At 40.8% G+C, this 12,375-nt stretch overlaps 1 protein-coding gene across 1 annotated transcript in view; it reads right to left on the bottom strand.

The window, feature by feature from the left end:
- The window catches only part of DNAJC15 (DnaJ heat shock protein family (Hsp40) member C15), an 84,855-nt gene extending 80,593 nt beyond the window's left edge, over positions 1–4,262 (bottom strand). Inside the window, exon 1 of the mRNA XM_017536120.2 lies at positions 4,110–4,262. Within this exon, the coding sequence (XP_017391609.1) occupies positions 4,110–4,217 (108 nt within the window). The 5' untranslated portion in view covers positions 4,218–4,262. The remainder of the gene's footprint in view (positions 1–4,109) is intronic.
- Between the last annotated feature and the right edge of the window lie 8,113 nt (positions 4,263–12,375).

A 12,375-nucleotide genomic window follows, 5' to 3' on the forward strand; every position in this document is an offset into this window, starting at 1 on the left:
AGAATGGGAAAAAATTTTTGCAATCTACCCATCTGACAAAGGACTAATATCCAGAATCTACAAAGAACTAAACCAGATTTACAAGAAAAAGACAAACCCATTCAAAAGCGGGAGAAGGATATGAACAAACACTTTTCAAAAGAAGACATCTATGAGGCCAAAAAACATATGAAAAAATGCTCATCATCACTGGTCATTAGAGAAACGCAAATCAAAACCACATTGAGAAAGCACCTCACTCCAGTTAGAATGGCGATCATTAAAAAATCTGGAGACAACAGATGCTGGAGAGGATATGGAGAAATAGGAACACTTTTACACTGTCGGTGGGAGTGTAAATTAGTTCAACCATTACAGAAGACAGTGTGGCGCTTCCTCAAGGACCTAGAAATAGAAATTCCATTTGACCCAGCAATCCCATTACTGGGGATATAGCCAAAGGATTATAAATTGTTCCATTATAAAGACACATGCACACGTATGTTCACTGTGGCACTGTTTACAACAGCAAATGCCCATCGACGATAGGCTGGACAAGGAAAATGTGGGACATATATACCATGGAATGCGATACAGCCATAAAAAACAAAGAGTTCTTGTCCTTTGTAGGGACATGGATGAATCTGGAAACCATCATTCTCAGCAAACTGACACAATAACAGAAAATAAACACTGCATGTTCTCACTCATAGGCAAGTGTTGAACAATGAAACCACATGGACACAGGGAGGGGAGCATCACACACTGGGGTCTGTTGGGGGGAGCACGGGAGAGGGATGACATGGGGAGAAATGCCAGATACAGGTGACAGGGGGATGGAGACAGCAAACCACATTGCCATGTATGTACCTATGCAACAATCCTGCATGATCTGCACATGTACCCCAGAACCTAAAGTACAATAAATAAATAAATAAGATATATTTATTTATTTTTGATTTTTCTTTTATAGAGACAGAGGTCTCATTATATTGCCTAGGCTGGGTCTCAAATCCCTGGGCTCACGGGATTCTCCCACCTGACCTTCCAAATTGCTGGAATTACAGGCATGAGCCACCATGCTGAGCTCAACAAGATATATTTCATACACCTGAAAATGAATTACATTTTTAAAATATAGTATGAAAGGTTTTTTTTTAACTTATTGATAAACATTATTTTCTATTTTCAATAAGATTGCCAAATATGCCCCACACCTCAGCCATTTTTTTCTTTCCTAATACGTACCTTTGTCTGTTTCTCATTGCTTTCAGTATTTCCAAGTTTCCTAAAGTTATTATCAATAATCTTATCTTCTGCCTCATTATTGGTCATTGCCTGGACCAATAATTCCCAAAAGAAGCAGAACAACCCCTCAGGGACATTCTGAAAATACATGAGGCCCTGTTTGGTTGCATAATAATTTGAATAGGAGGGAGGGTATTTGGTGGATAGGTGATCCTAGAAGTCCTAAAATACATGAGGCAATCCTGCATAACAAAGAACTGTTTGCATCCCTCAATTTTAAAAGATTCCACTGGACATTAAGTAGGTGAAAAGTTTATAATAATCTTAGTCCAGAACTTTATAATATATAAATATATCATTATTACACTGTTTTAGTATAGACTGAATTTTCCACAAGTGCAACTGCCATGTAAATTGAGGGAGATTCCGTTGTTTTTTTCAAATTTTTACCAGAAACTGTTTGCCATTTGAGAAAAATAAGTTTGTAAAGGACAATGGTCCTTGTGCTATTTGAAAAGCCAACACATTACATTTGATAAACAATCTGCATTGGTAGCTGTCATATACACAGTGATTCTATGAATTGGTGCAACATGCCAGCAACTAATAATTACTTCATTATGTGTTCTAATGTAGTAATGTTTAAGCATTTACATATTTAAATTGTAGACGTGTTAACATGTTATTTTCTGTTTTTTGTTTTTTTGAGGTGGAGTCTCACTCCTGTCGCCCAGACTAGAACGCTGTGGTGCAACCTCGGCTCACTGCAATCTCTGCCCCCTGGGTTCAAGCAATTCTCCTGCCTCAGCCTCCCAAGCAGCTGGGATTACAGACATGTGCTACCATGCCTAGGTAATTTTTGTATTTTCAGTAGAGATGGGGTTTCACCCTGTTGGCCAGGCTGGTCTCGAACTCCTAACCTCAGGTGATCCTCCCGCCTTGGCCTCCCAAAGTGCTGGGATTATAGGCATGAGCCACTGCACACAGCTTGTAGACACGTTATTTTCTAATAAAATATTTCACCTTTATGTCTCAATTAAAGCATTATATTGATTACTAAAAGTTATGTTTAGGGGTATATTTTACTGTCTATGAATCTTCCTTCAGGATTTCAGTATATTACAGGAGATAGTTTGAGAATCACTGGCCTACACTTTAGCCTTCATGTACCTGCACTACTAAAGATGCTTCCTAACTGATAAGCTGGATTCTGCAAACTCTTTCCTCTTCCAATTAAAAATACCTACAGACCTGAAAATCACCAGTATTAGTTCTATCTTCCAACTACCACAACTCCCAACTACCTTGAACGTCTGATACTGGGATTTTTACAACTCTCCACAAAAGGACTATTTCTACCTAATCTTGTTCAGCTATGTCACACACTGAACATTACCCAGAAATCCTCATTTCTAAGGAGTCAGCAAGTCATAGTGGAAAAAGTGTAGCATTTGGAATCATTGATCTGCCACCTACCAGGGATGATCCTGGACAAGTTACTTACAATTTTCTAAATCTCTATTGCACCATTTTTTTTTTCTTCATTGGAGACAGGGTCTGGCTCTGTCTCTCAGGCTGATGTGCAGTGGCAAAATCATAGCTCACTATAACCTCAAATTCCTGGGCTCAAGTGATCCTCCAGACCTAGCCTCCCAAGTAGCTACCAATACAGGCTCATACCATCACACCCAACTAACATTTTTTATATTTTGTACAGATGTGGTCTCTTACATTGCCCAGGCTAGCCTCCAACTCCTGGCCTCAAGTTATCCTCCTGCCTAGGCCTCCTAAAGTGCTGGTATTACAGGCCTGAGCCATTTTTTATACTGAATGTTGAAATATTATCAGGCAACTGTGCATGTATCAGGCTAAAGAAAATACACTGTTAAAATTAAATCCACCTGTTTCTCTTAACATGGCTACACAAAACGTAAAAATACGTATGTGGCTCGCAATAGTTTCTGTTGGATACTTCCTTTTCCCAGTTCTACAGTTCATCATGAAAACACTACTTGATGTTTCCAACTAGGCCCTGTTTCTGAGTGCCTGAGACTTTGGAGATAGTACTCTTGGTGTTCGAAACACTTTTTCCCCTTCTCTTTGCTGAATGAACTACTTGTATTCATTCAGATCTCAATTTTCTTTCTTTCCTTTTTTTTATTTGAGACGGAGTTTCCGCTCTTGTTGCCCAGGCTGGAGTGCAATGGCGCAATCTCGGCTCACTGCAACCTCCGCCTCCAGAGTTGAAGCGATTCTCCAGTCTCAGCCTCACGAGTAGCTGTGATTACAGGCGCACGCCACCACGCCCGGCTAATTTTTTGTATTTTTAGTAGAGACGGGGTTTCACCGTGTTTCCCAGGCTGGTCTCGAACTCCAGAGCTCAGGCAACCCACCCGCCTCCACCTCCCAAAGTGCTAGGATTACAGGCGTGAACCACCACGCCTGGCTGAGATCCTGATTTTTAACTACAGCTTTCTCCAAAAAGCGTCCATGATCCCACCACGTCCCCTGCAAGACGGGAGTAGGGCCTCCTATGAGAAAGGAAAATCCACACACAGCACTTGTCGCACCGTATTTGCAATTGCCTATTTTTTTGGTTTGTGTCCCAGACAAGACTGGAAGCTCCCTGAGGAAACAGATCCTCAGAACTGCTCCATGTTCCACACCCAGTCGTCACAGCCAAGCACAAAGCGGTCTCTCCGCTGAACAAATGAGCGCTAGGACACAGACAGCTGAGCGAATGCGGGGGAGTACAAGGGTTCAAGAGGGAGGCGGTAGGGAGCGCTGAAGCAGAAACTAGAAGGGGGCCCAGGAGGACGCCTGCTGGGCAGACCCGGGCAGCCCGGAGCCAGAGAGGGGTGGGGGCCCCTGGCAGGACTCACCAGTCCCTGCTGGTCGAGGTCGGCGTCGGGACGTTTGGCGGAGGGCGGCAAGTACTCAGCGTAGCGCAAACCCTCGCCGACTGGGGCGACGACACCACGGGCAGCCATGGCAGTACTGCCGGAGGGACTCAAGGCGCAGCAGCACCACCTACGAGGCAGCCGGAGGGACAAACTAGTTAGGGCGGTTTCTTCTCTCAGATCCAGCAGACTGCGCTCGCTTTGCTAATTAAGGCGGGGGTCGGCCCGGCGCGGTGGCTCGTGGACCAGGCGCGCTGGCTCATGCCTGTAATCTCAGCACTTTGGGAGGCCGAGGCAGGTGGATCAGCTGAGGTTGGGAGTTCGAGGCCAGCCTGACCAACATGGAGAAACCCTGTCTCTCTTAAAAATACAAAGTTAGCCATGTATGGTGGCATATGTCTGTAATCCCAGCTACTAGGGAGACTGAAGCAAGAGAATCGCTTCAACCCGAGAGGCGAGGTTGCAATGAGCTGCACTCCAGTCTGGGCGACAAGAATGAAACTCTGTCACAAAATAAAACAAACAAACAAAAAGAATGGTAAGTTTTTGTTTGTTTGTTTGTTTGTTTTTGATGAAAGAGAGGAAATGCCATAAATTTCAACTGGAAACAAATGCAAGGAAATGAAAAAAGGTGATTCATAGGACTGGGTCAAAAATACTCCAGGAATCTTCAGAGAAATAATCGCATTACAGAAATTAATTTTTGTTAAACGAATCCACAACTATGAAGGACACTAGTAAATTAGGCAAATAAATTGGATCACGGCCTACAGGTCATTCTTCCGCTTATTTATTTATTCAATAAATATTTATTGAGTATCTGTTAGGTATAAGGAACGATGCTAGGCCTTGGGCCTATAGAGTCAAACATACAAATAAGGTCTCTGATTCCTTGGAGTTTGGCATACCCTAGCAGCTGGGCCCTAGCAGTAACAGGCTGCTGGCCTGGAACAAATGAACAATTAGAGCAAGACCCAGGTTAGCTTCAGCTCCTGTTAGGACAGCTGCTGCCCCTGATCAGGAACTGGAGAGAAGCTTTCAGAACAGAAGCCAAGAAAAGGGGGAATAGAAGAAGCGGGAAGGGGAGAATATAGCAAGGTGGAGGTGAGGCAGACTTAGCAGGGTTGCAACTCAGCTCAGACTTTTGAGAGCAGGTGGCTGGCTGCTTGTAGACGTGACTGACCTTGTTCCACTGCTGCCTCAGGTGTCCACTCCTACGGATGGACTCAATTTTAAAGAAAAATCTCATCCACAAAGATTACTCAGTTCCCAGCCTTTGGTTCTTTGGTAAATTCACCCTCCTCAGCAAAGAAAGGATGGAAAAAAGGGCAGTGAAGTCCTTTCCTCTCCCTCACAAGGATCTCTTCCTGATTTAGCTAAACTCATTTTCCTGGCTTCTACAGAACAAAGAAAAATACTTCTTGTGAAACCCAAAAGGGAGGCCACATTAAATTTTCATTGGCCTACTTTTATTAGTTAGGCCACTTCAAAGACAGATTACATTATGTTCAATAGACTTTGTAAAAGAAAGGCAGATTGCATTGGTAATATGTCTTGGAAACATCTCAGTAGAAAATGTGTTAAAAATTTATTGTTTGAAAGGACTTTTGACAAAGACAATTGACCTCTCTGTGCCTCAGTTCCATCATTAGTAAAGTAGGTGATAATAATGGCACCTCTCCTGTGAGGATTAAGTGAGTTCACTTTTGCAAAGCTCTTAGAACTGTGCTTGATACCTAGTAATTTCTACGAAATTGTCCGTTACTATTTTCTTTACATTACCTCTTTCACCGATTTATTTCCTTGAGTGTTTTCTCTCACTAGCTCTGCCTCCTTCCCCCCACAGTTGTGTTGATCCCCAACCAATTGTCTTGTCTTCAAAATTACAAAATCTGATTAACATTGCATAGTGATAAAATAGAATTGTGGGAGAAGAAATAGTTGTTTTTATGAAAATGAAATGCTTTGGAAAGATTTGATAAAACCAAGTTTTTTTTTAAAAAAAAAAAGCTGTTGAATGTTGAATATCAGAAGAGAATCACAAATACTATGATCCTGTACGTTTTTTTAAAAATATCTTGCTCCACCTTCATTTTAAACAAACTCAAATTAGGAATCATAGAGGATGGGTAATCAATGGGGAAGAAATCCAAGGCAGAACTGAACCAGAGCACCCACATCCAAATAAAAGGCCTTAGCCCTGTAGCCCTGCAGATACACATAGAGTATGTGAATAGATATCCAGTGTGTCTGCGTGACACTAAAATTTCATGTGGGTATAGGGAGTGTTATTAGGGAAAAAGTCCAAAAAAGCTTTTGGATGGAGACAATTAAAAAAAAAAAAAAGATTGAGAAACAGCGATGTAAAAAAATGGTTAAAGTGACATATATATCATATATATTATATATATGATGTAAAAAAATGGTTAGATTACGCCTGTAATCTCAGCACTTTGGGAGGCCAAGGTGGGCAGATCACTTGAGGTCAGGAGTTTGAGACCAGCCTGGCCAACATGATAAAACCCTGTCTCTACTAAAAATGCAAAAATTAGCCAGGTGTGGTAGCTGGTGCCTGTAATCCCAGCATCTCGGGAGGCTGAGAAAGGAGAATCACTTGAACTCAGAAGGCGGAGATTGCAGGGAGCTGAAATCGTACCATTACACTCCAGCCTAGGTGATAAGAGTGAAACTCCATCTCAAAAAATAAAAACAAAAAAAGGTTAAAATATGTGGTATATTGTTATGATCTCAGATTTTAATTGGTTTTTCAATTAACCCACCAACCACTATCCTGGTCTGATCAGAAAAGAGGCTGGCTTTACTGTATGACAAAGTGCAGTGGACACCAAAAACGGACCTAAAATGTTCAAAGAAGGAGTCAGAGAAGCCAGCACCAAGATAACAATGGGAGGATGAAAACAAATTTGCTGAACTGATAAGGATGAGGCAGGCTTGGGGAAACAAGGTGTGAGAAAGCCTTGTATGTAAACAATACTACAAGTCATTCTGTTTTGCTAAAGCTTAAAGTATAAAGAAGAGACTGAAGATGGATGAGGACAGATAGCCAGACAAAGGCCAAGTATTGAACAGCCTTATGTAATAAGCAAAGGCATTTAGACTTTATCTTATAGGTGAAAGCAGGACATCAAAAAATGTAGAATCTGGCAGTGACATGATCAGATCTACATACTAAGAAGATCATTGCGGCGGCAATATAGGGGCCAAAGCAAAAAGAAGTTTTTGCAATAGTCTAAGAGATGCCGAGCCCTAAACTAGGGCAGTGGCAGAAGATATGGCAAGGAGGAGTATAGTGATTTTCACTGGATTCTTCCCCACATTTAATCTCTCTTGGCCCCACCTACCAAGGACCCATCCATTGGCTTTGTCCCCTGTTCTCAGGGTGGTCCCTGATTGACCTAAGCCAACCAATGCATCTCACCACTCTAGCCATGATGTCTTTTTCATGAATAGACACTTTGCTCTTCTGGGACATTGGGATTATGAGAAAGGTTTGTTGGTTATTTTGGGGACAGCCACTTCTCTCTTTAGCTGGACATGAACAGGGAAGCGTGAAGCCCTAATTGTGGTTGGCAGTCTTTTGACAACCATAAACTAGGGTGACCATTTAATTTATCATCCAAAACAAGGTCACATTTGAGAGAAAGATAGTGCTATAAATAATTATGTTATGACAATAGATGTAACTGAGACTGTCTAGCAAACCAGAATATATGGTCCCTGTACCATGAGAAGAGATGGCCTCAGGATGAAGCAAACACCATTGAAAGCCATGAGAAAATTAAAAAGAAACTGGATCCTTGATGATATTGACTATATGAAGCTTCATTTGATATCTACCCCATTTCTAAACTTTTTAGTTATGAAAGAAAAATTTCCTTTATTATGTTTTTTTGAATTTTGTATTAAAATTGCCAGCATTGAAGAAGTAGAAAGAATAGTATAATGAACCCCCATCTCCCAAAACCAGATTCAACAATTGTCAAGATGCTGCCACCATTCTTCATTTATTTTCCTTTTTCTGATTAAGTATTTAAAATATATCAAGATATTTCACTCTGGACATTTCAGTATGCATTCCTGCCAAATACAGACAATCTTCTGACATACCTGCACCATGTGACAGCTAACAAAAATTACTGATAACCTTTTGTGTCACCTGATATCCAAATTTTATTGTTACAGAAAACTTTTAAATAGCTGGTTTGCTCATATCAGATCCAAACAAAGTCCACACATAGCAGTAGATGGTTGCTATCATTTGAATGTCCCCTCCAGAACTCATGTTGAAACTTAACACTGAATGCAACAGTGTTGGGAATTGAGGCCTAATAGGAGGTGTTCAGGTAATGAGGGCTCCTTCCTCATAAAGGAAGTAATGCCATTGTCATGGGACTGGGTAAGTTGTTGGGTGAGTTGTTACAAAGCAAGCTCGGCCCCCCCTGCATTTATCTTTTGCATGTGCTCACTTGCCCTTCCACTTTTCCACAATGGGATGATGCAGCCCAAAGGCCCTCACTGGACACCAGCACCATGCCCTTCAACTCCCCAACTTCCAGAACTGTAAGAAATAAAGTTCTTTTTCTTTAAAAATAGGGACGGGGTTTCACCATGTTGGTCATACTTGTCTTGAACTCCTCACCTCAGGTAATCCACCCGCCTCGGCCTCCCAAAGTGCCGGGATTACAGGCGTGAGCCACCGCGCCCAGCAATAAAGTTCTTTTCTTTACAAATTACCCAGTCCATAGTGTTCTTTTATAGCAACAAAATCTAGATGAAGACAATCATTATGTCATATTAGTTCTATTTTATTTTTAAAAATCCCTTTCTCCACCTTTTTAAATATATTAACTTGTTGAGAAAACTATCACCTTATTTTTAAGACAAATTTTAGCTGGGTTTTCTGTATTTGCAACTCCATTATTTGCAACCCCATTCTAACTGATCCAAGGAGTCATCATTTTTTGATGTCCTGCTTTCACCTATAAGATGGTAAAGGGATAGCATCAAGATGATTTGGGGTTGAACAAATAGGAGAGATAATGAAAAGGGAAGATCCAAGGTGATTCTTCCATTGGATCCAAGGGAAGATCCAAGATTTCTTCCATTGGCAACTACAGAGCTAGGAAAAATATACAGACTAAGAAAAGAAAGTGAAGATTATGCTCTAAAGACGATCAGACTCAAGGAATGGACAGTGGGAGGAGAGGGGAGGAGGTAGCAGAAACTACAAACAAAAAGCCAAAAAGATAGAAGAAGCAAGGAGAAAGTGGGGTCATGGAAACCAAGTAAGTTTTCAAAAAAATGAAATAGTGAGAAATGCCAGGTGCTCACAGATAAGTAAGGATAAAATGCTCCCGTGAGATTTTGCAACTAGGTGATCACTGGTGACCTAAGCAAGAAGGGTTTCATTTATAGCAGAGAGACAATGATCACCACTCATCCCACATTCTAGAATATTCTAGAAAGTATTCTTTTAAAAAAAGTATAAATAGAACAACATTTAATGCTATTTCTCTGTGTTGTAGTGCCAAATAGTTTATATAGCAAAAAGAGAAGAGAAAACAAACTCGTGGAGCTTATCATCATCAGTTGAATGATCAGGTCTTTGAAATGACTATTTCTCACACTGTGATTGCTTGGATATTTGCTAAAATATTTATCCCTTGAAACACTAAAATAGCACCTTAAGGTAGGAAGACAGTAAAATGCTCTGCCTTCTTTTTAATAATATTTCACTGAACTGCCTACAACAAGGAAATATAGCTGAGGGGTGGTTTGGGGGCTTTATTGAGAGAGAGAGAGAGAAAGAAAGTGTGTGTGTGTGTGTGTGTGTCTGTGTGTGTGTGTCTGTGTGTGTGTGTTTGAGACAGAGGCTCACTCTGTCTCCCCGTCTGGAGTGCAGTGGCATGGTCTTGGCTCACTACAACCTCTGCCTCCCAGGTTCAAGCAGTTCTGGTGCCTCAGCCTCCTGAGTAGCTGGGATTACAGGTATGCACCATGACACCCTCTAATTTTTGTATTTTTGGTAGAGACGTGGTTTCACCATGTTGGCCAGGCTCGTTTCAAACTTCCAACTTAAGGTGATTCTCTCGCCTCTGCCTCCCAAAGTGTTGGGATTCCAGGCATTAGCTACCATGCCCAGCCTTTATTTCTAATCTTACAAGCAATTAAAAATCAAGAAATGAATTTGAAGCCACAAGGGGATATGCTAAACAAAAATGTGGGTTCTTTTTTTTAACCTTAACATGTATTTTCAGTTGACTGACAGCCAATAGTTGGCAAGCTAGTTTTGGCCTATGTCAAAGCATTAAAATAAGTACCCTTCATGATGGTGTCCACTGTCTCATCGAGGAAAATGGGTATCTACATCATGTAGATTTGTCTAATGGTCACCCAGAGCAGCCTTTGCTGCTCAGGTGCCAGCTAGAGATAACCCCATGAAAGAAAAGCTGGCACCAGTACACATATGTTGCTTTCTGGAGCCAATTTACATTTTGTGCTTTTGTCTAGCTGAGCCAAAACAGCATAAACAATGCCAAACTCAGTTTTCTGATTATTTTCAGGCTGATTGAATCTGGCACATGACATGGTTTTATCTAATTAACCCACATGTGGTACAAAACAAAACAAATTTGAAATGGAAAGCTCTTTCTGCCTTTATTAAAAGATGGAGGTGAATATATAATTATTTTGTCCTTGTCTCTCAGCCAAATTTATAGTTGAGAGAGGAGGGCTTTTTCTCCTAGATAGCAAAACAAGTTCTGTGTTTTACCTATTATAATTAAAATTTATTATGTTTTACATTTTTTTCAAATTCAGCTCTTCCCTCTTCTCTCTCTGTCCTAAAAAGAGACGAATGTGTAGAAGGTATGTTCCTAATAAACACATGGGCTGTGAAAGGAAAAAGTGTTTCTGGCTACCCACACGACACTTTTTATACCAAACGTGTGGGTTTTTTTCCTCATACCGTCCAATTATCCACCCTTCCAGAAACCAAGTGTGTGTCCTACAATTCAGTTCCGACACTAACTACCCTGTAATTACTGCAGACCCCACAGGTTACAGGCTTAGGTCCTGTAACACTGCCCCCACTTCAGATGCCAATTGCAAGTCCCAGGTTTCCACCTGTACTTCTGACTGGCTATTAATCAGAGGTTCCCGTGACCCCCTTCTCAGGTATGAGAATTTTCTGTAATGGCTCACAGAAGTCAGTGAAACGTTTTATTTATTACTACTAGTTTATTATAAAGGACATAACTATTATAAACAGCCACATGGGAGAGATTCATGAGACAAGGTATTGGGAGGTGGGAGGCACAGAGCTTCTGTGCCCACTCTGGGCACCCATCCTCTCATCATCTCAATGGGTTCATCAGCCCGAAGCTTTTCAAATCCTGTTGTTAATTGTTTATATTTTAATAAATGTAAGGGGTTTTTTTTAATAACAAAAAAGTAATAGGAAGTTCTATTGCATATGCATGCTTGGTTAAAACATTAGCCATTGGTGATTGAACTTAATTTCCAGCCCTTCTCCCCTCCCTGAAGGTCAAGGGGTGAGGCTAAAAATACCAACTCCCTAATCACATGGTTGGCTTCCCTGACAATTAGCTCCGTTATCTAAGAGTCACCTTGTTATCATAAACTCAGTATGTTTATGATATAGTGTATGTTATTTGTTTGATATGGTTTATGTTATGTTTATGATACAGTATGGTTGAAGGGAGCTTCTTATGAGTAACAAAAGATGCTCCTGTCACTCTTCACTCAGGAATTCTAAGGATATTAGGAGCTCTGTGCCAGGAACTGTGGATGAAGACTGCTATGATTTAAATGTTCCCTCCAAAACTCATGTTGAAATTTAATTGTCAATGTAATGGTATTGGGAGGTGAGGCTTTTAAGGGATGATTATATTATGACAGGATTAATGCCATTATCATGGGAGTGGGCTCCTGACAGGTACATTTAGCCCCCATTCTTTCTCTTGTGTGCATGCTTCCTCACCATGTTACATCATTCACCACGCTATGACACAAGAAGATCTTCATCAGATATCAACATCATGCATAGTCTTGGACTTCCCAACCTCCAGAACAATGAGCCAAATAAACTACTTTTCGTTATAAATTAGCTACTCTGTGGCATTGTGTTACAGCAGCAGAAAATGGACTAAGAAAAAGACTAAACATATGTTTCTTATATCACAGTATATTTGCTTAAAAAAAAAAT

The sequence above is a fragment of the Cebus imitator genome, unplaced genomic scaffold, assembly GCF_001604975.1.
Source record: "Cebus imitator isolate Cc_AM_T3 unplaced genomic scaffold, Cebus_imitator-1.0 Scaffold96, whole genome shotgun sequence".
In the NCBI taxonomy this organism is placed as follows: Eukaryota; Metazoa; Chordata; class Mammalia; order Primates; family Cebidae; genus Cebus; species Cebus imitator.